Raw genomic sequence first — 26247 nt, forward strand, 5'->3', positions numbered from 1 at the left:
AGAGTAAGAGTGAGGGAGAGATGGACTCAAATGGCAGATATGCCAATGACAATAGGATCAGACTAGGAGGAGGAGGAGGAGGAGGAGGAGGAGGAGGAGGAGGAGGAGGAGGAGGATCATGAGCCTTTGTTAGATGCCTGCTTTAGAAGACTAAGAAAAAGACAAGAATACTTGTATGGGAAAAGGAAATAGTCTGTAGTTTTTTAACTCTAGGGCATTTTTGACCTCTCCCCATAGGTATTTAAGGGTGGCTCATGGGAAATTCAGAGTGGAGTTTCAACATTATGTCATGGAGTCATTTGAGGTTTGGGGTTACAGCCATGTTACGCTAGCCAACTGTTATTTCTCTGCTAAAACCCTTGGAGTAAAAGTACCCTGTCTGCAGGGAGTTTGGAAAGCTATAACTGCAAATCAGTGAAACTGGAGAATCTTTATCTCATAAAGGAACGTGCAATTAGCTTTGAACTTCAGCAGCAGCTTAGCCGCTGGACTGTTATCTGTTAACTCCTGTCCCTGAGAAGCTGCCAAGATGAACTCGCAGGCATGAATGTAGCTTGTATAAATGATGCTTTCTATATAAAAAAATTGATTTGAAATATCAGTGAGTGGACTCCTCTTTTGTTTTCAATTTTTATACAATCTTTGAAATTTTTGAAACATGTTCCTATGACTACCAACATTATACATATAGGGAATCATAGTTCTTAGCTGAAGTTCAAGTTTTTGGATTGAACCTTAGACAAAATTTAGAGGTTTTCAAAAATACCACAAAATCCTTCCCCAATCTAATGTGTATCAGGTTTCTTGTTTTAGATTACAACTACTAAAATTCTAAGCCAAGATGTGAATGATGTCAATGAAGGTTAAATCAGCTTTAAAAGAATGCAGCTTTAGAAACAAATGTTCATGTTCAATATATTAAAATTATTTTAATCAGTTACAATCCCATACAAATCAATCATATTGTTATCATGCTTACCAGAGATACATAAAGGCAAATCCATATAACCGTCAAAACACTTTCTGACTGATGGAACCACAAGTACATATCCTTCATTACACTGAAACTGCAGACTCTGATTACTTTGAATGAGCCGAGCTTTTCTTTGACTCCCAAACACAAACAAGTTCTTTGCTGCTAGCTGTTGTTTTGTGACAGTGCAGGGCGCTAAAAAAAAACAAAAACAGAAAGGGAGGTAGATCTTGTCAAGGGAGATAATTTATCCATTGGTTTCCCTCTGTTCCACTACCAAGAAAATCAACCCTGTTTACAAATCACAAAGGATAATCCCAGGTCAATATCAAATAAACTAAAATAGATGCCAATATTAATGATAAATAAGTTTGGATTCTGCTATAGACTTTTCACTGGATTGTAGAGGCATGAACAAACTGATGATGTTAGTTCTTTCAAACTAAGAACAAAGAGCCCAATTCAAAATCTTCTGCAAATTCATTTTGAGTTGGTTGAATTGTAATGGAACAAAATTTGAGAAGGCAGGAGTGTTACATATTCTGTTGAAATATGATGCAAAATTTCTCAATTTCTAATTGGCTGGACATCATAGCAACAGAATTCACTTTCCTACCTTATTAACAATTGATGTTATATCCATATGTAGTTGAATTCCAGTTTCTCAGTTTCCTGATAAGTGAGCACAAGCTTCTAATTGAATTTTTTTTAACTATATCAACAAATTTGCTTGCTCATTCAAATAAATCAGGAAAATTAAATACTGTTTGTTTTTCCAAATTTCAAAAGAGAAAGCTGACACCAAGGCAGTTTTGGCATCAGTAAAACCTTGATCCTAATTCCAGTTGTTTTCTTTTTAAATGGCAGCTCTATTCTCCTATTGGATAAATTTTGAATTTTCTTCCAGGTCTTCATTAGTCATAGAAAGCATGATGGCATACCCAAGCATTTTGGTGGATGAGGTGTCCATTCTTTTCTCTTACACTGAATCCATTCAGGTCCTTCCAAGACATAGGCAGGATTGCACCTGTATTGCACTCGGTCATTTTCCAGGTACTTGGCTTTCTCAGCGCTCACAATTTCCCCAAAGTCAATCTCATCTTGTTCTTCACATGCTGAAAATAAATTTACATTAAATTATCTTACCTGCATTGACAAACTTGCTCTTCCTATTTACCCTTATTAGTGGAAAAGATAACAAATTTCCTTTGTAGACAATTGTCTAAACTAGTAAACCAATACTTGCTACACACTTAATCCACACTACAAATAGCCTTCGGTTCAAAGGGGATACTTACAACTTGGATTTGAAATTACAGACATTGCTCGCCCCAATTGTGACATGATCACATTTGGGTCACTGGGCAACCGGGTTGCATTTATGGTCATTTGCAGTCACACGACCATGTGTTATGACAGTTTTGCCGAAAACCAGCAGCTTTTGGCAGGCCACAGTGAATCATTGCTTCTCTTAACAACTATGGATTTATGTAATGACTACAGTAATTTGCTTAAAGGCCAGTACAAAAAGATCATAAAATTGTCATGTGAGTTGACTCACTTTAAGACCATAACAAGTTATGAAAGTGATAGGTTGGCTTCACTCAAGAACTGGTGGAGGTAATGTGCCAGTGTCTGGAGACTGTCAGGGTCTGGATGGGCGTTAATAGGCTTGCACTCAACCCCGACAAGATAGAGTAGCTGTGGGTTTTGCCTCCCAGGGACAATACCAACTGTCATTGATTTTTTTTTCCTTTTCCCATTGAGTTGGAGGTGATTTGGACTGGAAGGCTGGGTTGGCTTTTCTAATATTAGGTATATATATCAGGTGGTGGTGGTGGGGAGCATCATTCTGATTGGAGAGCACTAAATACTCCCTTGGTAGAATTTATAAAAGTAAATAAAATATACAAAGTCTTTCTGTTAAGATTGGCTAATGATTCACTACATTTATACAGACTAGAGTTTTGTTTATATAATGTACATTTATATAATGTAAAAAGGTATTTTTTACCAGAATCGGCCAGTGGCAATAGAGCAGACCTACATGCTTTGTTTCCACTTCTGGAATGGCATTCTTGGTGTTCCGGTTTGTAGCCCACTGCTGGATGAGTGAAATAGGGGGAAAAAATCTGTCTACCAAAATTCATCTGGCTAGCATCCTTAGTCTGGTCAGCTTCAGCACATTATTTTATCCCCTGGTTAGGCCTGGAAAAAACATTATTCACCGAGAGTACCAATGAAAGAACATGCAAGGTTAGAGCTGGGAAAATCATTAGCATCTAGTTAGGGCTGAATAAAAGCTTTGAAAAAGAAGCTAAATTCAGAGCATAAGACACATCCAAGTTTTCAATCTCTTTTTAGGGACCCAAAATGTGCATCTTATACTCCAAAAAATACGGTACAGAGATAGAGATGGAGATAGGGATAGGGATAGGGGGGGAGGGAGAGAAAGAGAGAGAGACAGAAACAGAGACAGAGATAGAGATAGAGAGAGAGAGAGACAGAGATAACTTGATATATATTACACAGAGAGACACACACAGACACACACACACATACACACAAAATGGCTCATTGGGAAATGAGGCATTTCTGGCCTCCAGAGGGCCTTGAAGGGGAAGGCCATTTTTGCTCTCCCCAGGCTCCTAGAAATGCTCTGAAGACTGGGAAGAGAAAACAAAGCAAAAAAAAAATGTTCAACTGGAAATTCACAAATGGAACTGGCCTCCAGGGAGTGGGGAAGGCTATTTTTGTCCTCCCCAGGCTCTGAAGATTGGGGAGAGCAAAAAATAGGCCTTCCCCGGTCCTCCAGAGGCTTAAAAACAGGCTGTTTCCTGACTCCTAGTGTTGTAAATATTCCTGGTCAGTTGGAGGATGATGAAGAGCTTGAGGACTCTGATACAGATAGTCTTTATGAATTAGTGGTAGGCCCTGGGTAACAGGTATTAGAACAGGTGGGAGGCCAGCCACAGGATGTTGCTATGAGTCCAGAATCTAGCAAGGAAGAGACAGACATTCTCTGGGTTAATCCTCAATTCAGAAGGGTCCAAAAACGGAAGGAACAGGTGTTAGGAAAAAGATATTAAGGGGAGGAATGGGTTAAATACTGGAGTGATGCATTTGGCACATCAGGGGGCCAGTGGGGAAGAAGGGCGGAGTTTCAATGTTGTAGTTCCACAATGAAACTTGTTTCAGTTTGGCTCCGGAGTGAGTAAGTTTCTTCTGGTTATTTTGCAGTCATTCCTGCTGTTTTTGAATCATGCTGTAAGTACCTAAATCTTGGGAGATAGAGGAGGCTTGAAGGAATGCATGTGGAATGTAATTAAGAGAGATAAAGGGAGAAAGGAATGTACCAGTCTGTATTGCATTTTGAATATGGAAGTGAAGAGAATAAAAATGGAGTTTCTTTGTTTATGAAATACTGCATTCAGTAAGCGTTATTTTTTAATAACTAAAGTCCTACCAGAAACTAGAACACCTAGTAGGCCCAGAAGGCCCAAAAATTAGTTGGCTGGTGCACACATGCGAACCATACCCAGTGAAGAGCTACCAAATCTTTTACTACCACACTGTGGGTGTGGCTTATTGAGGACACCCTGCATTTTCTTTCAACATCTTTCAGTTCAAATTGGGAGTTTTGAGGTAGAGCTCCATTTTTGCTACTCCACAGTGTCCCCCTCCCAATCCAGACAGTAGCCCAGCCCTGGTCATAACTTAGCTCAAATGCTCACCAATATAGCTCTATATGCCATAGATTCACCATCGCAGTCCTAAAAGATATTATTGTGAATTAAGATATATGCTTTTGTATGTATCTTGATGCAAGCATAACTAAGACAGATCTTTACATTTTCAAACTTCTAACTCATGAAGAATCATTTTCTTGGCACAGAAGACTACAGACACTAAAGGCATGGTTCCTATAGAATCGGTGTTCTTAAAATCACCTCACTTGGAGGGAAGAGAGAAAAATTGAGACAAAGTTTAGATGCTACAGTGCTAATAGCATACTATTAGTTAAATTATGATAGAACTGCATTCAATAAACACATTCCATTTTTATACCTGTTCTACTGTTATACTTTTAAGAATATTTTTGTTATAAAAAAAATTAACCATTAAATACAAATACCTCAATGAAATCAAACAGTGAACTTTCACTTCACTTTACTTTTAAAGTGGTATCATTAGACATGGCAATCATTTAATTATTTCATATCAAGTCCTTTATTAACTGAAATAAAGTTCCTCAAAACCAGTGTGAATTTGCAATACTGATGCAAAGTATCTTGCTATTCAGAAATCAGTTGAAAAATATTGTACTTTAAAAGTGGATTGGAATTATAAACCTATAATATTCTTAAAGAATCCAGCAATACAATTTTGCAGAAAGCAACAAATGAAAAATTGAAGTCTTTCTTTTTGCTAAAAGTATCTGTTCCTTTAATGAATGCATCAGAAATTATTTTGTGTTTGTTTGTTGTCAAAGAAACCAGGAGGAGGTAGTATTACTGGAATAAGAATATGATCTTGACAGGTAACAGACAACTCCACAAGAATTTTGTGAATAAACAAATCAAGCAATAATTTAGTTTTTCAGACAGTCCTTCCATCTCTTCAGAAGGAAAAATCACCACATGTGTTCCAGGGTTTAATAAATTATGAGCCTTCCCTAAATCTTCACTAGAAGCAGCTAATAGCAAAATTATTATACAGGACATATAATAATAATAATAATAATAATAATAATAATAATAATAATAATAATAATAATTTATTAGATTTGTATGCCGCCCCTCTCCGAAGACTTGGAGTGGCATTTATGAATGAAATATTTATGAAAAATTCTTGGTAGTTTCCTCATTCTTAAGGTCTTAACACTGTATTTTTATTGTAACCCATCCAGAATCAATCATGTGAGATGGACAGTGTTGAAATTTGATTAAAAATTACCTTTGAAATCTATTTTGCATTTTTGATGTCAATAATAGGAAACACGTGTTGCAGATATGCAATACATTTCTTAACTAACTCTGGAGTTTTACAAACTTCAAGCAAATATAGTTAATCATTATCCAATCATATCAGGGAGACTGTTAATCTTAGAACTTTTTCTCACCAAATTAGAACTTTTTCTCACCAAATTCTGCAGAACTAGAGTTAGGTTGTATATCTATAAATATCCAGAAGGTCAAAATATTATCAACTTCCAGAGAATAGAAGAACAGAGGAAATTTAAAAAGATGTTGCCTCCTTATCAGAATTATACAAGATCTACCTTTCCCTTCTTGCTTAGATTGGTATAAGAAGTATTCTTTTCTGCCAATTCTACCTATTCTTTCTGAAGATAACAATATGTTTATTATCTATTAAATGTAGTTTGAATTGAGTCAACAATATCTCATCATTTTTCCCCTTTATTGTAAACAGTGTTTCTCCTTCCCAGTATTTACAGAACAGAGGAACTGGCCAAGGCAGCAGTCAAATAAGAGGAGCCTGAGACCAGGCCCAGAAAGTAGCTTGAGAAAAGTATCTACAGTATAGGGATTCTCAGTCATCATGGTTGTCCCAAAGTGCTTTTCCAAAAGGCAACTGGACTTTCCCTTGAAAACATTTTGCTCCACATCCAAGAAGCTTCTTTAATTCTAAGCGAATGGTGGGGAATGGAAGCATTTATATTCTTTGTAAACGTTTTGTCATTATCACTCTGAGGTTTGGTTGCTAGCTCTCTTTCCGGCACCTTATAGTGCCAATTTCTACTTTCTGCAGCGTTAATATCTATATTACATTGAATGTGCATGTTTATGGCTCAGAACTGGAAAGAAGTTATTAGTGAAGATCAGCTTGTAAGTCTGTTGATTGAAGACGAACTAAACCAGCCATCAGTGTTTTATTTCTACAAAAAATAATTCTCACAGGCTTATGAAGGATATAGGCATGTCGTGGATACGTCCTTCATTCCTGAAAAAGGGAATTCACCATACCGTAACTCCCCTCCCACAAATTTATTTAGACCATTAAATATAGAAACATAGAATATAGAAATATAGACTATTTTCATTTTTCATTCTACCAAAACAACACTGAAAATAATTGCATATTTCTTTTAACATTTGATTTTATTGGCAATTCAGAATTCAGAGGACATAACTAGAACATCAGAAAGGTACCCCTATATTCCAAATCAATTAAATCTTCAAAAGATTTGCAACTGCTCCCATTACCATTGGCTCATAAAAAATTGTGAACTTTTTGTTGAAATGGTAATATTGTGGTTGGCTCTGGCCCAGCTCCTGCCCCAGGGAATGTGGAGGAGGATGCATGTCCTAGGCCTGTTTTGTTGCCGACAGAGTCAGGTAGTGTAGTTTCCTCGGACGAAGAAGAAGGTGGGGGTGACTTGGAAGAGGGGGGGCTTGGCACACAGCCCAGAAAGCCAATCTCCATTATCTTCGGTCGATTCGGATGACAAAGTGTTAGACACACGCAGGCGCAGAATTATGGATCGAAGAGACCAATTGAGGAAATATTACAGGAGATAAGAGAGGCCACCTGTGTTTGGGTGGGGCTCCAGTAATTAGAGCTGCTGATATAAATAGCAGCGTGCTAGTTTGTCCATTGTGGAATATTATCTGATTGTTGTTTCTTCAGGACCGTGCCTTGCTGTTTCCAGACTTTGTTTGTTGATTTTTCATGATTTGAAACCCAAGCAAAGCAAAGTGTGTGTGTCTCACTTCGTGGGAGAAGGAGGGCTGTGACGTTTCTTCACAGCTGCTAGTTAAGTACTTAAGGACTGATTAAGGGGATTGTACAGCCTACAACATTGTTTTGGGATGAGTGCTCTTTGCAATACAAAAGGGGTGCTTTGTTTCTTTTGAATTTTGTGATAAAGAACTTTGTTTTTGAATTTTCAAGTGTGTGTGTCTGAAATTTATATCCTTGAATTTTCAGAAGACTCATACCATAGAGCCAGGCAGAACAGGTAATAGCAAACAAATCAAGCAGTAGTGCGACTTTTCAGGCAGTCCTTCCAATACTTCTTCAGAAGAAAAAACCTCCACTTTCATTCCAGTGTTGAGAAATTCTGCGCTTTTCCAAGTCTTCAGTAGTAGTCGCTAACAAGAAAATTATTATATATGACTTTTATGAAAAATTCTTGGCAATGGAAACCATTTTCTCATTCTTCCATGTCTTAAAACTGTATTTTTATTTTATCGTAAATCACCCAGAGTGAAAGGGCTGTGAAAAGGGCATTGTAGAAATTCAATGATAAATAAATAAAATTTGATATGTCATATCTATTTTATATTGATATCAATATTTATAGAAATCTTGAGTATGTAGATATCCAGTTTTTTTCTTAAATTATTCTGGAGTGGATAGTCTAAAGGTAATGTTTTGGGGGTTAAGTGATGATATTACAGAGTTTGGTAGTGAGTTCCATGCATCAACTACTCAGTTATTAAAGTCGTATTTCCTGCAGCCAAGTTTAGAGCGGTTTACTTTAAGTTTGCATCTGTTGTGTGCTTGTGTGCTGTTGTGATTGAAGCTGAAGAAGTCATTGACATGAAGGAAGTTATAGCAGATGATTTTACGGGCTATGCTTGGATCATGTTTAAGGTGATGTAGTTTTAAGCTTAATAAACCTAGGATTGTAAGTCTAGCTGCATAGGGTAGTCTGTTGCGAGTGGAGGAGTGGAGGGCTCTTCTGGTAAAGTATCTCTGGAAATTTTCTAGAGTTATTATGTCTGAAATCGGTATGGGTTCCAGACAGATGAGCTGTATTCAAGGATTGGTCTGGTGAAAGTTTTGTATGCTCTAGTTAGTAGTGTGAGATTACCAGAGCAGAAGCTACATAGGATTAAGTTAACAACTCTTAAAGCCTTTTTGGCGATGTTGTTGCAGTGGGCTTTGGCACTTAGGTCATTTGAGATGAGTATTACAATGTCTTTTACAGAGTGAAGGTTGTCTGTAAGGTATTGTTTATTCAGCTCGTATTTGGTGTTCTGCATCCTTTTGCCAATGTGTAGGATAGAGCATTTTTTGGTTCAGATTTGGAGTTGCCAGATGTTTGACCATTCAGATACAACATCAAGGTCTTTCTGGAGAGTAACTGTGTTATTGGTGGTGTTGAAAAACTTTACATCATCAGCGTGAGGAAGACGCCCCAAGATATGCATTTTTCTATATACCCTAGGAGTGTTCTTATAACAATCCCATACATCTTAAGTGCCTTTATAATGTTAAAGTTTTACTAATGGTCCTAATCAGCAGTTCCACATTGCAAAAAGATCATAAATGAATAATTAATATTAATATTATGCATTTATGATCTTTTTGCAATGTGGAACTGCTGATTAGGACCATTAGTAAATCAACATCAACCTTGACGTTGACGTTGATGTTGATATTGATATTGTTTTTGATATTAATAATAATAATAATTATTATTATTATTATTATTATTATTATTATTGTTATTATTATTGTTATTATTATTATTTATTAGGTTTGTATGCCGCCCCTCTCCGAAGACTCGGGGCGGCATACAAATCTAATAAATTATTATTAGTTTGTTCTAATAGTCTGTACTTTCCTCGACTTCCTCTTTTCCTTATCTGTTTGTTGAGCAACTGACTTATAGAAATATGCACACATCAGGAATTGGGAAGTGAAACATCTGAAGGCTAAAATATCTATCTATCTATCTATCTATCTATCTATCTATCTATCTATCTATCTATCTATATATTTTCAGATTTTCTTGTCTTAATTCTGAACCTTGCATGCAATAAACCTGAGTTACTCCACCTCTCTCTATTTCTTTGAACCTATAGGCTTGTTTTTTCTGCAACAGATGAAGAGAATGCAGTTGCTTGCAATGTGATTGTAAAGGTAATTTATATAGAGTATGGAGAGTGTTGGTCCAAATATGCTGCCTTGGGGTGTGCCTCTCTTAACTGGGATTAGATATGGTGCTCCCTATTTTGACAACTTGTTGTCTGTTTTATAGGAACACAGTTATCCAACTATGGAGGGATCCTAAGATGCTGCCATAGGATTTGAGTTTTAGAAGTAGTTTGTCATGAACCATTGAGTCGAAGGCTTTAGAGAAGTCAATGTAAATTGTATCTATTGATTTGCCCTGATCAAGATGTGTAGTCCATATTTGTTTGTTTGTTTGTTTGTTTGTTTGTTTGTTTGTTTGTTCGTTCGTTCGTTCGTTCGTTCGTTCGTTCATTCATTCATTCATTTATTTGATTTTTATGCCACCCTTCTCCTTAGACTCAGGGCGGTTTACAACATGTTAACAATAGCACTTTTTAACAGAGCCAGCATATTGCCCCCACAATCTGGGTCCTCACTTTACCCACTTCGGAAGGATGGAAGGCTGAGTCAACCTTGAGCCAGTGATGTGATTTGAACTGCTGACCTGCAGATTCAGCAGCCAGCTTTAGTGGCCTGCAGTACTGCACTCTACCCACTGCGCCACCTCAGCTCCATATGTTTTTGCAGTGAAGGAGTTGCAGATTGCAAGATAATTTTTTTCTGAAACTGAACTGTTTGTTAGAGAGTAGGTTGTTAGTTTCTTCTAGGTGGAGGGTAATTTATTGGTTTATGATTGATTCCATGACTTTGCATGTAACACGGCATAGTGAGATTGGTCTGTAGTTTTCAACTAGACTAGGATCTCCTTTTTTGAAGATGGGAATGACTGTTGCTTGCACCCATAGCTTTGGTAGTGAGCTGGTCCTGAATGATTTTTCAAAGATTATGCTTAGTGGTTCAGCTATGGCTGTGGAAAGCTTTTTTAAGAAGTATGCACATAGACCATAAGGCCCAATCGATAGAGAAGGTTTAAGGTCATGTAGTGCTTTTCCAACGCTGTCTTCTGTGAAGTCTATTTAAGTTAAATCCTTGTGAGTATTTGAGGTGCGATTAGTGAATTTTGGCGATGAACCATTGCTGTTAACAAAGACTGAGCCAAAGAATATGTTGAAGAGGCTAGCTTTGGTTGATTCATCATAGTATTCTTTGTTGTTGGGTCCTTTTAGTGGTGGGATGGGTCTTGAGTCCTTGAGTTAACTACACAAGTAAATAACTAAACAAGTTATTATTTCTGAGCTGCTTTTCTCCCCAGTGTAGCACTTCCCCAAAAAGTGCTAACTCCATGTTAACTAGTTCAGTTTTGTTGTCTTAGTTGATTGGAACCATTCACCTGGCACTGCTACTGAAACCTTAATCAGGTTTCAGCTAAAGGCTTCTCTTTGCCTTTGAAATGATTCATGAGTTGCACTAGGTAAAGAGTGCAGGCCTTCAATGTATACTTCCCTTGGTGTGCATGCTTACTCTCTTCCCCTCAAATGAACGCAACTATAAACATTCTCTTCTTGTGAATTATCCCAACATCAGAGTGAATATTCCAAAGGGTGGGGAGCAGGATTAAAGGCTACAAGATCAGCCCTTTTATCTGGCTTCATTGTGAGTCACGTTCCAGAAAACTTTCCCTTCATTTGGGCATATGGGATCATTTCCATCTGATGCTAGAAAGCATGGGTTTCATACTCTATGGTCACATGATGTATCAGGACATTTTGGGATTTTTTGCCTCTGTGTGGGTATGGCTGCTAAATGAGGGCTCCTTGTATAACATTAGCAGCATCAGCCGCTGACCTACGGTAATCTAGCAAATCAATTAATGTTTAGAAAAGGTCATTGAGATAATATCTTATACTTCTGTATAAGTTTCCACCAAATAGCTCTATCACATTCAAGAAGAACACATAAAATTCCATATGAAGTTCTATTCACTTTATTCATTAAAGGAAGCATAGCTTTGTTAGTCTATAGTAATAAAAAATGAGAAGGGATTTGGTAACATCATGTAACAATTTTAAAAAAAAAATATTTCGCAATAATTTCAGTTGGTAAAATCTGTCTTTTACAAATTAGGCTTTCACATTTGGATCCACTGTTTACTATTGTACACAATCCAGCTTCACATGGTTATATTAAAGAGAATGATATATGATGTCAGACGTACATCTTCTGGTTTAAAGGGTTCTGTATATGTCCTGTTGTTCATTTAGTTAGATCTGTAAAATAAAACATGAACAGGAAGTGAGAAATAAATTTGCATCTGTACATTTTTATGAAATTATTTTTTAAACTCATTCATATGATCTGCAACAGAAAGCAGCCTGCAATAATTTTTGAGATGTCAAACAACATGGGCAAGACAATTCTGAATATCAGCATCACTATGTTAAAATCAAATGGTTAAAACTATTCAAGAACTCTAGGCCATTTTACCACTGAGCAATTTCTATCGTTTTTAAGATTACTTTTGACAGAATGACATGTAATAAACTTTAAAAATTTATTAGGCATTCTTGATATTTTGGGAAATAAGCTCTGGCAGTCAGAATGAACTCAAAACACCAACATTTTAAATATAGGAATGGGGAATTAGATGTAACCAAACTTTAATTCATCCTCACAGGGAATACACTTGAGGGAAGATGGAACACAAATGCAGTGAATAAACAAACTCACAGTATTCTCAGACAACACAGCCAATATAAGAATACTGGGAACTGTAGCACAGCAATATCAAGAAAAATATAATTCATCTTATATTTATATAATTTTCCAATAAAATCTCCACTATATATATATTTGATATTTACCTGTACATTTCTGCAAAATTTGTATTTCATTAATACAACTTGTATTAATTGCAATTTAAAATGCAAACCCCATCATATAATAAGATTCCTGTGATCCAAATGAAATTCCTTCCATTCAGAGCAATGGAAAGAAGTTCTATTGGGAATGGGATGAGGGACAAGGAGAAACAAACTTCACCCATCATTTCATCTCTTCTAATCTGATGCTGACTCCTGTCAGATTCCAAAACTGAAGAGATCCCCCTCTCCTAAGAATGAAATGACTGAAAAGTCTAATTTAACTTCAATGAGCTATTTTCATTAATTTAATTGTGCTCAGTGCAACCAATTTAATCAGAAAGCAATTAATTCTTAGGCTGGGTCTAGAAGGCTTTTCTTAGACCCTCTGGATTATCTGACATTTTCGGCTATCCGACTATCAGCCCACTTGTTTATGTCAGATAATTGAGACTCTACCGTACACAATTGATTTGTGCAGAGTTTGGACAGTTATTAATGGAAGATAGGTAATAAAAATAAGAACGCCTTGTGGGGAAATAACGTTTATCCAAAAGCAATTACTATTCATTTAAATACAGATCTGACTTTAGGTATTAAGAAGATAATGACTTATATTAAGCGATTTTGGTTATCTTTCGCTTTGTTATCTTTAGAGTTGGATAGCCATCTGAACCAAAATAAAGATATGTATAATTAACAATAATATACAATAATATATAGAAGCTGTGATATAACAATACTGTTTACCCCACCCCCCTCCCACTTCTATTTTCTGTACTCCCATCCCCCTTTCCCCCTGTTTTACTCCTTTTTGTATAAACCAATAAAGTATATTTTTTTAAAAAAATTAAAAAAAAGAAGAAGAAGATAATGACATCATATTTTCTAAAGTTGAAAAATAACAGTAGGGAACACAGTAGTAATCATTTTCTGCCTATCAATTGATCAAGCTGCATGATAAACTTCAAACTTCTGGCAGAGAAAATGCAGAGTTAGCGGGCAAAATTGCATTCTAACCATTGTGCCACCGTGGTTGTGTAATCATACATTAAATATCACATGTAAAATAAGATATCCCATGAAATATTTCTAAGCTTAGAAGAAATGGAAAAATAGTTTGAGCAAGAAGACTCTCTGAAATAAATTGGACCAGACTGATTGATTATCTATCACTGAATGATTTTCTATTGCCTGCAAGAGATTACTAGACCCAGCCTAAAATTAATTGCTTTCTGATTAAATTGGTTGCACTGAGCACAATGAAGGGTCTAAGAAAAGCCTTGAAATCACTATGAATTGGAAATGCATTGAAGTTTTATTGCAGTAATGTTACAGTGACAACATTGTACTAATGTATAAAGAGTTCAGTCCTCTCAAAATGTAAATAAATCAGTGATCCTTCCCCATCATGGCTGCCATGTTTGGGGGCGTGTCTGAGGGCACGGAAGTGCCTACAGCCACGCCCCCAAGCAGCAGCGATGTCAGATAATCCGGAATGTTGGATGACCGAAGGACGGATAATCGAGACTCTGCTGTACTTGTATTGGATGTTATCCTATCCATATCATTATTGAAGTGATGGTAGGTTTGCAACACAACAAAACCAAGAATAGAAGAAAAAAAACAATTAAAAATTATTAACATTAAAATTAATAAAGATTGACTAAAACTAGAAACCAATAGATAAACATCACAGTGGCAGAACCTTCTTTCTTAGTCCACCAGTCACTTATTCATTTTCTTATTTTTTTATTAATTTTGTTTGTCAAACATGTACGGGTACAGGTGTAGGCAGAAACCTAAACATAAGTGAACCGAGAGGAACCCACCTCTGATATAGAGCATATATAGCCCCTTTATTATTATTTATTTACTTACTTATTAAATTGATTTGTATGCTGCCTCTCTCTGAGGTCTCCAATTAATATAGCTAAAAAAATTAAAAACTCTAATAACATTTAAAATCATTCATTCCCATTCACACCTACTACACTCTACACTCATCAGCCAGGGGGGTAGGGTCTAATGGCCCCGAGCCTCGTGGCACAGATAGGTCTTTAAACTTTTACAGAAGGCAAGGAGGGTGGGGGAAGTGCAAATCTCTGGTTGGAGCTGATTACAGAGGACTGGGTCCCCCACAGAGAAAGCTCTTCTGCTAGGTCCACCCTGGAGAAGATCAACTCTGTGGGACCTAACCGGTTGCTGGGATTCATGCGGAAGAAGGCGGTCCCGAAGGTAATCTTGTCCAATGTCATGTAGGGCTTAATAGATCATAACCAACACTTTGAATTGTGTCCAGAAATCAATAGGCAGCCAACGCAGTTCGCAGAGTGCTAGAGAAATATGGGTACAGTGATCCCTCTATTATCGCGAGGGTTCCGTTCCAAGACCCCTCGCGATAATCGATTTTTCGCGATGTAGGGTTGCGGAAGTAAAAACATCATCTGCGCATGCGCACCCTTTTTTCTATGGCCGCGCATGCGTAGATGGTGGAGTTTGTGTTCCCCGCCGCCCACGCAAAGGGGAAACCCCGATTCGGCTCCTCGCTGCTGCTGCGCTACCGAGCAGATTAGCTGCTGGGCGGCCGAAGGAACCTTCCCTGGGTCTTCCCCCTCTTGCTGGCGGGCAGGCGAGCGGCGGGCATCAGCGAGGAGCCGGGGTTTCCCCTTTGCGTGGGCAGCCGGGAAGACCCAGGTTGGGGGTTTGGGGAGGTGCTGGGAAGCCCCCCCAGGCCGGCTGCGACCTTTTAAAACAGCCGCGCCGCTTCCCAGCTGACTCCCGAAGCCAAACCTGGAAGTGTTTTTTTTTTTAATTAATATTTTTTTTAAAATCGCGATATAGCATTTCGCGAAGATCGAGATCGCGAAACTCGAGGGATCACTGTATACCCATAACTGCTTGTGAGGCTGCATTCTGGACAATTTGAAGTTTCTGAACATTCTTCAAAGGTAGCCCCATGTAGACAGCATCGCAGTAACCTCGAGGTGATAAAGGCATGAGTGACTGTGAGTAGAGACTCCCTGTCCAGATAGGGCTGCAATTGGTGCACCAGGCGAACCTAGGCAAAAGGTCCCCTCGCCACAACCAAAAGATGATGATCCAATGTCAGCTGATGATCAAAGAGGATGCCCAAGTTGCTCTCTGAGGGGGTAAAAAATTCCCACCCAGAGTAATGGATGGACAGATGGAGGTGTTCTTGGGAGGCAGAACCCACAGCCACACCGTCTTGCCAGGATTGACTTTGAGCCTGTTAACACCCATCCATAACCTAACAGCTTCCAGTCTCAGCCAATCACTTCCACTGTTTCACTGAGTTGATGCGGGGTGGAGATGTATAGCTGAGTATCATTAGCATACTGATGACAACTCACCTCATGCCTTTGGATGATCTCACCCAGCTTGCCACCTTATAAATACACAGGTCAAAGCAGAAACACAGAGAAATAGTTTTAGCATCCATGTACCAACCCTGGTCTGACTCTCAGGGAGAGAAGAAGGCAGCATCTACAATGTGCAAAGAACCTGATTTGTCGCTTGGAATACTGCACACACATATACAGAGGCCACTGTGGATAAATGGCTGTGAAGAATTACATAAGCCATGCTCTGAATGTTCTCCCGAACTTTTTGCTTCTTACACTTTATCTGTAATGTCCAGTTTCTTTAAAATAAAGGCAAAACTGAGCATACAAACCAAGACAGCGTGGGGGGGTTTGCCATTTTCCATCTTCACACTTTATTTTTTGTGGGCCACGAAGAAGGAAATGTTCTTGACACTCGAGGCTAATTTCTTCTCCACTCCCATAGACTCTCATCTCTGTTATATTGATGGCATTGGGAAGTTGAGGTGGTGGAGGACAGTTTCCTTTAACAAAACATCTTATAATTAAAATGTGATTAGGATTAGAGCTGAAAATTATCTCTTCACCCAAAGAAGATAAAACCTACATATTTTCTTAGGAGGCTTTATGTCAAATCTCTTGTCTACTCTCTACTGTGATTGAGATGCCGTAATCACAGATTTAACATAGAAACATAGATACTAAATTATAATTGCATGATAAATTATCAGGGCTTCTTCAAGACAGGATTTCAGTTGAGTTATAGAATGAAATTTGCTGCATCCAGTTGGTAAATGGTTGAGTAGCAGAGCTGATAAACAGTCTTCATTTTTTTGGTAGCTTTCCATACATTTGCCTATGATAATTTTCTCTCTTTGGCAACCGAGGCTTAGAGAAACTAGTGATTCTCATTTTTCTTGACTGCTGATGTCCCCAAGTGATGCTGGGGAAGTATTTTTGGGTACCACAGCCATCATAGTCTGCTGACCCATAGGCTTCTATCCTTACTCCTGTCAGTCAGTATTTGCATTAAATTTCAAAAGATATTTGTTATATAGATCAACAGCTGGAATTGATACTGATAATCTTTTGGAAAGCAATGAAAAGTCTTATGTGCTATTTCTTTCTTTGCCAGTCTCCTATTGTCTGTGATGGGAATCCTTGACTAATCACTTCACTTTCCAGAATTCTTCACCAAGATTAACACCTAACAGTATGTTCTGATTAGGCCTCCATTGGCTGATGGAAATGCAGCCATCACACTGATGCAGCAGCTAAAATTTCATCAGAAAATGATGTTTTTTATAGAGAAGCCACATAGACTTTCCTTTTCACAAATCCTACAGAATGCCAGGATTGACCCAAGTGGGGAATGAAAAAAACAAGAAGTATAGCTTCCATCTTTTATATCTTTATTATCTTTTCTCTCAATCATTCTTTTCTGTTATCTGCTATGACATTTGTCTACATATCCGCCAATCTGTTTTTTCACAAAGTAATATTTCAGGATCAAATTTTAAATTTTCTGTTTCTTCTGAGGATTACTCTTTGCTGCCAATTCATCCTTAAACATTACACCTAAAAACTCTCACAAAACAGCCATTAAAGTCAAATGCAATTCAACAGTCACAAGCAAATTACAACAATATCTAATTACATTAAATTCCAATGATATGAGTCATTGTTGTACACATCTGTGTACTTTAAAGCCACAATTGATGAAGCAGGTGGAGCCATCAAAACTTTGCAGCTTTGACATTAATACACTAGTGAAATTTAACTGTATTGACCTTTGACACCTATAAAAATTGTTTTCAGGATTGATCATAAATTAGATTAAGATAGACAAGCTGATATTGAACTGGATTATGAGGAAAGTCCACCAGTTAGCACAAAGACAGGTAACCATCTGAAATCATTCATCTAATCCAAAGTTTATCTATTCATCTGAATATTTGCTTATCTATGAACTGAACAAAAATAAGATTTAATTAATGCAAATATAGTTAGGATGTATCCCAGATTATCACAATTTTGGAAAGGAATGAAGATGAATGTCTTGTAACCTGAATGTTAAAATATTTACATTTTATTTTAATATGTTTCTTATTTATTTATGAGGGGGAGTTACATTTTTTGTAAATTAATCGGTTTGAAGAGATTTGCAGAAGAACAGAATACATATATTATTTAAGCAAAAATATATGTATAAATAAATAAAGAATAATTTCTCCTTAATGAAGATATTTTGAAATTAACTAGGAGCAATATAATGATCCAATGGTCTTCTTAAGCCGCAGAAATTCTGAAACTTATTCCAGTGAAATTTTTTTACCTTGCCAAGAAATTGATATAGATGTCTCCATGCAAGTACCAAAAATCAAAGACAAATTCCATACTAGATTTGCATGCTTTTGTTCTGTGTAAATTCATTTCAATTGCTTAAGACATGAGATTCTCAAAGCAAATAACATTTGTAATGGGACAAATGAAATTTTATCACTGAATTTAGATTGTTGCCTAATGGGGAAAAGTGGACAAGAGTATGCTGTCAAATGCAGACTACAACACATCTACAACACATCTGTGATTCCGATGGTACAATTGACTTAATCCCTGAGGTGGAGCTGCTGCTATGAAGGAAACAGACTAGCTGCTAGGAAAGAAACGAACTGATTTTAAGGCCAATTCTGTATTTGCTTTTGTCCTTGGATTGTTGAGAAGGATTTTTTCTACATAGCAAAATTATCTGTTCTTTTGAGATGGATACATGCATACTGTTTCACTGCAACAACAAATTAGGCAAAGAATTCAAAGATCATAGGATCATGAACAATGTTCCCTCTAATTTTTTTTCAGTGTGGGTGGAAAAGTATAGTCTCTGAGCGGCAGTATAATCTGTGAGCACTGTCTTTTATAAACCTCTCTGGGAGGCTCTGCAAAGGAAGGAGAATCTGCCAGGAATCCCATCGGACGACAGGAAGGGTTCTGGCACTTGAGAAGAGAAAGTGGTTTAGAAAAGCGGGTGAGACAAATAGGCAGACCCCCACCCCCACCACCAGTGGTCAGACCTCAAAGCAAAGCCAGCAGGAAGCAGTTCCAGAGAGTGGTGCCCTGTAACCCCCGCCCCAGGCGAGGACACAAGCCAAAGGCAAGACTGCTGTTTCGGTCCCCAGCTAGGCCACCTCCTTTGTAGCAGTGAGCCCAGAAAATCTTGGCCGGGACCTGTTGTGATTCTGTCTGAGGCTCCTCAGGGAACGGCTGAACCTCTGCCGGCTCCATGCTCAGAGGGGGGGGATGAGGAACAGGAGGAGGAGGCCCAGGCAGACGGGGAGGAGGAATATCAGGCCAAGGGAGAGGGAGAACAGCCTGAGTCCCCCGGGATGGAGCTCTCCAAAGCAAGCAGCCTGGAGTCCTTAGCTGAGGATGCACAAGCCATAATTGATCTAAGGCAGAGAAGAGCAACCCAGAGAAGGGGACAATTAGCCAGGTATTTCCAGCACTAAATAGGCAACAGCTGGGTTTGGGTGTGGTTCTCCCCAGAAAGGCTGAAAAGGCAGGCCCACCCTTCCTGTAATTGTGGAGTATTATCTTTGGGAGTCCTGCAATCTGGCTGTGCTCTTTGGCGTCTCTGATTCTGGCTTGTGGCCTTGAAAGCTGAAACCTTGGGGGGAGGCGTGGGTCTTCTTCTCTACAGAGGTGTGTGTGCCAGCAAGAAGTTTGTTGTATTGTCTGGCCATCATGACTCTGCTGTGAAGCCTCCTAACAACCCTGTTTGTAAGAACAGTTTTGTCTCTGTGTTTGTTTTCCCAACTATAAAGTACCTTTGTTTTTACCAGCGTGTCTGGCTGCTTTTTTCAGTTGGTGTTGAAGTCTGGGGGCACCCAGACAGAACAGGACCGAAGCAGGAAAGGTGGGAGGGGCCAGGATCCAAAAGCCCTTGGAAGGGGGTGAGACGAGCCCCGCTTGGTGGCCGGAAAATGTGGCAAGAACCTGGGCTTTCCCACATCATACTCAGCAGCAGCTCTGTAGCCATGAGGCGGAGCAAAGTGCCATCTGGCTAGACCTGATGGGGTGTTGGAGTTGCTTCCCAGTGCCGCTGCTCGGGGAGGCTGAAGTTCCTGGTGGGTGCTGCATTTGGGTTGGCAGCCTGCCCAGCCCTTCTGCCCGCCTTTCCATGGGCCCTCTGACTGGCAGGGACAGCAGAGGAGCCAGGCGTGGAGCCAGTAGGAGTCCTGCCTGCCCAACCCTTGAGGGCCCTGGTTTGCTGAGGTGGTTTCAAGTGAAAACGTGTCACAAGCCGACTGCTTTGCTACGAACCAGCAGGAGCAGGAAGAGCAGTGGCGACCAAAAAACCCTCCAGCTTGTCGTGCATTCAAAAAATTGGGACTTCTTTTAAAAAGCACAAGATGCAGGACAATGTTCGCTCTAATTTCTTTTCGGTGTGGGTGGAAAAGTATAGTGTTTGAGCGGCAGTCCTTTGGGACTGAGTGGCATAGAAGTATAAATAAATAAATAAACAAACAAACAAACAAACAAACAAACAAAAATAAATAAATAATAAATAGGGGGGAAAGGGCTAGGCGTTTTTTTCTCTCTTATTATTTGGGTGCTTTAAAGTTTAAACCATATGTTTTAAATCAAGAGTCACTTCTCTCTCCGTTTCTCTCTCTTTCCTTTCATCTTCTGCCTCAATCATTTTCTCATTTCTCTTTTTTTCTCCCCTTTTTTCTATCATTTTTCTCTCTCTCCCCCTCTCTCTCTATTCCCTTCCTCTCTTCTCTCTCTCTTTCTTTCTCTCTCACTCTTGCTTTTTTCTCTTTCTTTCTCTCTCTCTCCCCCTCTTGCTCTCTCTCTCTCACTTTCTCTCTCCCTCTCTTTCTATCTTGCTCTGTCTGTTGCTCTCTCTTTCTTTCTCTCTCTCTTGTTCTCTCTCTTGTTTTCTCTCTCTCTCTTGCTTTCTCTCTCTCTCTCTCTCACTCTTTCTATCTCTTGTTTTCTCTCTCTCTCTCTCACTTTCTTTCTCTCTCACTCACTCTTTCTCTCTTGTTTTCTTTCTCTCTCTCTTTCTCTCTCTCTCTTTCTCTCCCCCTCTCTCTTGTTCTCTCTTTCTCTCTCTTCCTTTCTTCTCTGCATAAGCCGGCGAAGAGTTTTCTTATTTTGAGAGAGCGAGAGCGAAGCAGGTGTGAGAGTGCTTTCTCTGGGAACGCCTGCCCTGCCTCTCCTGCAGGCCATTCGCTGACATCCTGGGATGACAGCGTTCACAGCAAAGGGGCTGTGGGAGGGGGCGTTTCCGGAGCGCTCAGCAAAAACCCTCTCGCAGCTCCCTTATTGGGAGCGCTTTCGCAGAGCGCTTGCCCTGCCCCTCTCTCAGCCCCTTCACTAGCGGCCAGATGAGGAGGAGAAGCTGCAGCCACCACCACTGCTGCAGCCACCATTGCGGGAGGAGCCGTGCCCCAAGGTGGGAGGCAGAGGAAGAGAAAGCTGGAAAGAGGGGCAGATCGGGCGGGTAGGGGGCAGTGGCAAGAAGCCAGGGGCACGAGGGGGCTGGTGGCGCCTGGTGGGGGCATGGGCAGCAGTGGTGAGAGGCCAGGGGTGCAAGGGGGCTGGAGATGCCTGCAGGGGTGGGGGCGGCAGCGGCTTGAGGCCAGAGGCCAGAAGCACAAGGGGGCTGGAGGTGCCTGGGGTGGTGGGGGTGGCTCCCTTTCCTTCTCCCACTGCCTACATCTACTGCCGGCAACAGTTGCCGGCGGTAGACATAGGCGGTGGGAGAAGGAAAAGGAGCCGCCCACCACGGATGGGCTGGTGCCAAGCCTCTCAGTTGTGGCCTCTCCGCCCCCCCGCCCCGTGGGCTAGCAGGGGGTTGGAGAACATCCGCGCACGCATGCCCGACATTCAAAATAAAAAAAACATTTGTCGGCCTCCGCACTTTCATCACTCCCTGCCCCAACTCCAACATTGTGTGGCCTTGGAAAAGGCCGCGCGGGGTGCAGTTTTTGGGTGCACGGCCACACGCCTTAGAGGGAACATTGATCATGAGGCTTTTCAAAAGAAATTGTATGCTTTCAAAAGATGTTAGAAAGAAAGTCAGTCCACAGGTGTGCCCATTTTTATTTTTAGAGATGATTGATATCACCCTATTGAAGAAAGCAGAAACTTGTACATAGCATGCAAACATACCTTCACACCGGGGCTCAGGAAGCCATAATCCATCAACACATTTTGTTTGATGCAGATTGGAACCACAGCGGTATTTTGCAACCTGGCTGGTCTTAAACTGCTTTATACGTAGAACAGTTGGATCAAAGTCTGCATACCGTTGAGGTGTACATTTTCGTTGATTAACTAACAATTCAAATATTGTTACATAAGTATTTGTATAATAAATCCATTCTTCTTCTTTTTATTTATACCATCCATTCTTCTTCTTCTACACTGACTTAATATTTTAAATACATTTATTGATTAATTTCTGCTTTATTCATGTGTTCTCTATTCTGGATGGCAGATCATAGACATAACTATCTACTCACTTATGTAGGATTTTAGATTTGATGCACTCCTCAGACAGGTAAACCAGACAGTTGGCCTTAATGAAGTGGGTGGCATACAGGTTGGATTGGCAAACAAACAAATAAAAAGGGATAATCTTATCCCTTTCCTTTCTGTTCCCATTCTGAATTTCAAGGCTGCCAGTTATAGATCTCCCCAATTGTGAAGATCATAAGAGTCCAAATCTATGGTAGAATGGTTTGTTGAAAACCATTCAATTAAAAAAAAAACCTGTAGCTTTGACCCCTTTTCTCTGTGACAGCCTCTCAAATATTGGAACACAATTGTCATTCTCTTTCTAAGATTAGACTTACCCAGTTCCTGCATCTGTTCATCCTATCTTTAAGACTCCAGCCCCCTTATCTATTCAATTCAATTTATTACAGTCATAGGCAGAGACCATATATATATAGCAAAAACATTTGATACATATACATATGTATACATACATACATATATATATCACATGTTTTTGCTGAATTTTTAAAATTAAAGGAGACTAGGATAGCGCTATTTCGGCCTTGTTCTGGCCTCATCAGCTAGCCATACCCTTACTGGGATTTGATATCCAATTTGATATTTGACATATCCAACAGAAAATAGATCTATCCTAGTTAATTTTCAAATTCAGCAAAAAAACATGTGACACATAAAGATAGAATTGTCAGCTATCAATAAAATTAACTGCCTTGGAAATGGCCCTGGGTTGGGCCAAGAGGCAAATAAGGAGCTTGTAATGTTCCTTCAATACACCAGGGTGATTCGACACAAAAATATGTAACCCTTCCCTGGTGCAGAGCTGAAGGGATTGGATACTGTAGCCTAGAGGATAATTCTCTGACTTACAAGGCAAAGGTTGCAGGTTCAAGTCCCAGTGGGTATGGCTAGCTGATGAGGCCAAAATAAGGCCAAAATAGATCTATCCTAGTCTCCCTTAATTTTCAAATTCAGCAAAAAAACATGTGATATATATATATATATATATGTCAAATGTTTTTTTAGCTGGAATTTTAAAATTAAGGGAGACTAGGATGGTCCCATTTATATACCAGGGTGATCCGACATTAAAAAAAATACATACATACATACATACATACATACATACATATATATATATATATATATATATATATATATATATGTCACATGTTTAAGCTGAATTTGAAAATTAAGGGAGACTAGGATAGATCTATTTCGGCCTTATTTTGGCCTCATCAGCTAGCCATACCCACTGGGACTTGAACCTGCAACCTTTGCCTTGTAAGGCAGAGAATTATCCTCTAGGCCAGCGTTTCCCAACCGGTGTGCCGCGGCACAGTAGTGTGCCGCGAGACACGGTCAGGTGTGCCGCAGGAAGCTCCAGGTGGGTGGGGCACTGCCAGTGCCGGACCGCCAGTGCCTCCAACCTGGAGCTCCCACTCGCAACTGTCCCCCGGCTACTGCCCGATGCAGCTGTTTCCGGCTGGGCTGCGGCTCCCTTTACTTCAAGCCTTCTTTCCCAGCTTTTTTGGCCGGAATAACCCCCTTTCTCCAAGGCAGCGACTTAGCCGGGCTGTGTTGAATGCTTGCAGAATTAAAGTGAGTTTAATCGGGGCTTCAGTCAGCAGCCCTTCCTTGACACTACCTGTGAAGGGGCATTCAAGCTCCCCCTAACTCAAAGTCCTCCGTTCTGGTCTCCGGGGCATGAGGGGGGGGACTCGGGTATTTACTGAGGGAAGATAGTCGCGCCAGACGCGGGCAAGCGAAAAAGGAGGGAAGGTCGCCAAGCGGAGGCGAGGCTCCTCCACAGACGGCGGAGTTTTAACTCTTGCGCGCCCTTTGGGGGGGTGGGGGGCGGGAGGGAGAAAAACGGGGCTCGGAGAGAGAGAGCCTGAGGAGACCCGGCGTCGGCCAGTTGACTCCGGGACGGCAGAGCCTCTCCTCTTTTTTTCCCCTGTGGGAGTCAGCCGGAAACGGTGCCTCTGGCCAAACGCGCCCCTGGCTTCTCTGCCCTGCCCCATTGCCCGTCCGATCTGCCCACTCTCCTCCTCCTCCTCCTCCTCCGCCGCCTCCTGTATTGGGGCGTGATCCGCCCCCTCTCCTTCGCTGCCGGAGAGAGAATGGAGGGCGCCGTTGTCTTCGCCTCCGCCCGCCGGCTCCCCTCGCCCTCCCAGATGTCCCCAGTGCCCGGCCGCGCGCCACCTCCCGTTAGCCCGGCCGACCTTTCCCTGCTGCCGTTTTCATGGCGCTCGCTCGCTTCTCCGGACAGCAAAGCCATCTGCCCAGGAAAGCGCCACGCCGCGCTTGCTGGCCGGAAAAGCGATCGATCCGGGAGTCCGGGACTGTGTGGCTTTGCGCCATGAAGAGAAAATGGCAGCAGGGAAAGGTCAGCCGGGCTAACGGGAGGCGGCGCGTGGCCGGGCGCTGGGAACGTCTGGGAGGGCGAGGAGGCTGATGGCTGCTGTTGCCTCTTAGCTGCAGAGCCGGCAGGCAGAGGCGAAGACAACGGCGCCCTCCATTCTCTCTCAAGCTCTCTCTCTCTCTTTCTTTTTCTCTCTGTTGCCGGCATGGTGAACGAGAGAGAAAGAGAGAGAGAGAAAAAGGAGGGGAGAGAGAATGAGAGAAAGAGAGAAAGAGAAAGAGAGGGAAAGAAAGCAAGAGAGAGAAAGAGAGGGGGGAAGGAGGGAGAGGGAAAGACATGGAGGGAGGGAAGGAGGGAGAGAGAAAGAGCAAAAAAGAGGAAGAAAGAAAGAGGGATGGAGAGAGAGAAAGAAGGGAAGGAAGAGAGAGAAAGAGGGAGGGAGAAATAGAGTGAAATGGAGGAAGAGATTTTTTTTTGTCCAAACTTTTCTTTAGCCTCGCCCCCCTTCAGTGTTCCCCAGAATTTTGAAAATATGAATAATGTGCCGCGGCTCAAAAAAGGTTGGGAAACACTGCTCTAGGCTACAGTATCCAATCCCTTCAGCTCTGTACCAGGGAAGGGTTACATTTTGTGTTGAATCACCCTGGTATATTGAAGGAACATCACAGCTCCTTTTTTGCCTCTCGGCCCAACCCAGGGCCATTTCCAAGGCAGTTAATTTTATTGATAGCCGACAATTCTATCTGTATGTGTCACATGTTTAAGCTGAATTTGAAAATTAAGGGAGACTAGGATAGATCTATTTCGGCCTTATTTTGGCCTCATCAGCTAGCCATACCCACTGGGACTTGAACCTGCAACCTTTGCCTTGTAAGGCAGAGAATTATCCTCTAGGCTACAGTATCCAATCCCTTCAGTATCCAATCCCATACACACACACACACATACAGTGATCCCTCGAGTTTCGCGATCTCGATCTTCGCGAAACGCTATATCGCGATTTTTAAAAAAATATTAATTAAAAAAAAACACTTCCGGGTTTGGCTTCGGGAGTCAGCTGGGAAGCGGCGCGGCTGTTTTAAAAGGTCGCAGCCGGCCTGGGGGGCTTCCCAGCACCCCCCCGAACCGCCAACCTGGGTTCGGGGGGGTGCTGGGAAGCCCCCCAGGCCGGCTGCGACCTTTTAAAACAGCCGCGCCGCTTCCCAGCTGAGTCCTGAAGCCAAACACCAAAGGCGAACTTCCGCGTTTGGCTTCAGGACTCAGCTGGGAAGCGGCGCGGCTGTTTTAAAAGATCGCAGCCGGCCTGGGGGGCTTCCCAGCACCCCCCCGAACCCCCAACCTGGGTCTTCC

The 26247-nt window shown here is 40.9% G+C and overlaps 1 protein-coding gene across 3 annotated transcripts in view; it reads right to left on the bottom strand.

Moving 5' to 3' along the window:
• Window positions 1-11770: 11770 nt before the first annotated feature.
• LOC139155876 (complement factor H-like) overlaps window positions 11771-26247 on the bottom strand; it is a 96606-nt gene continuing 82129 nt past the window's right edge. For 2 of the 3 annotated variants that reach the window (XM_070731218.1, XM_070731220.1), the window contains exons 13-15: window positions 22185-22349; window positions 16358-16528; window positions 11771-12069 (exon numbers count right to left, since the gene is read on the bottom strand). In XM_070731218.1, coding sequence (XP_070587319.1) covers window positions 12056-12069; window positions 16358-16528; window positions 22185-22349 — 350 coding nt within the window. In that variant the 3' untranslated portion in view covers window positions 11771-12055. The remainder of the gene's footprint in view (window positions 12070-16357; window positions 16529-22184; window positions 22350-26247) is intronic. The other variant, XM_070731219.1, reaches the window with a different exon arrangement.

This window comes from Erythrolamprus reginae, unplaced genomic scaffold (assembly GCF_031021105.1).
Source record: "Erythrolamprus reginae isolate rEryReg1 unplaced genomic scaffold, rEryReg1.hap1 H_8, whole genome shotgun sequence".
NCBI classification, from domain to species: Eukaryota; Metazoa; Chordata; class Lepidosauria; order Squamata; family Dipsadidae; genus Erythrolamprus; species Erythrolamprus reginae.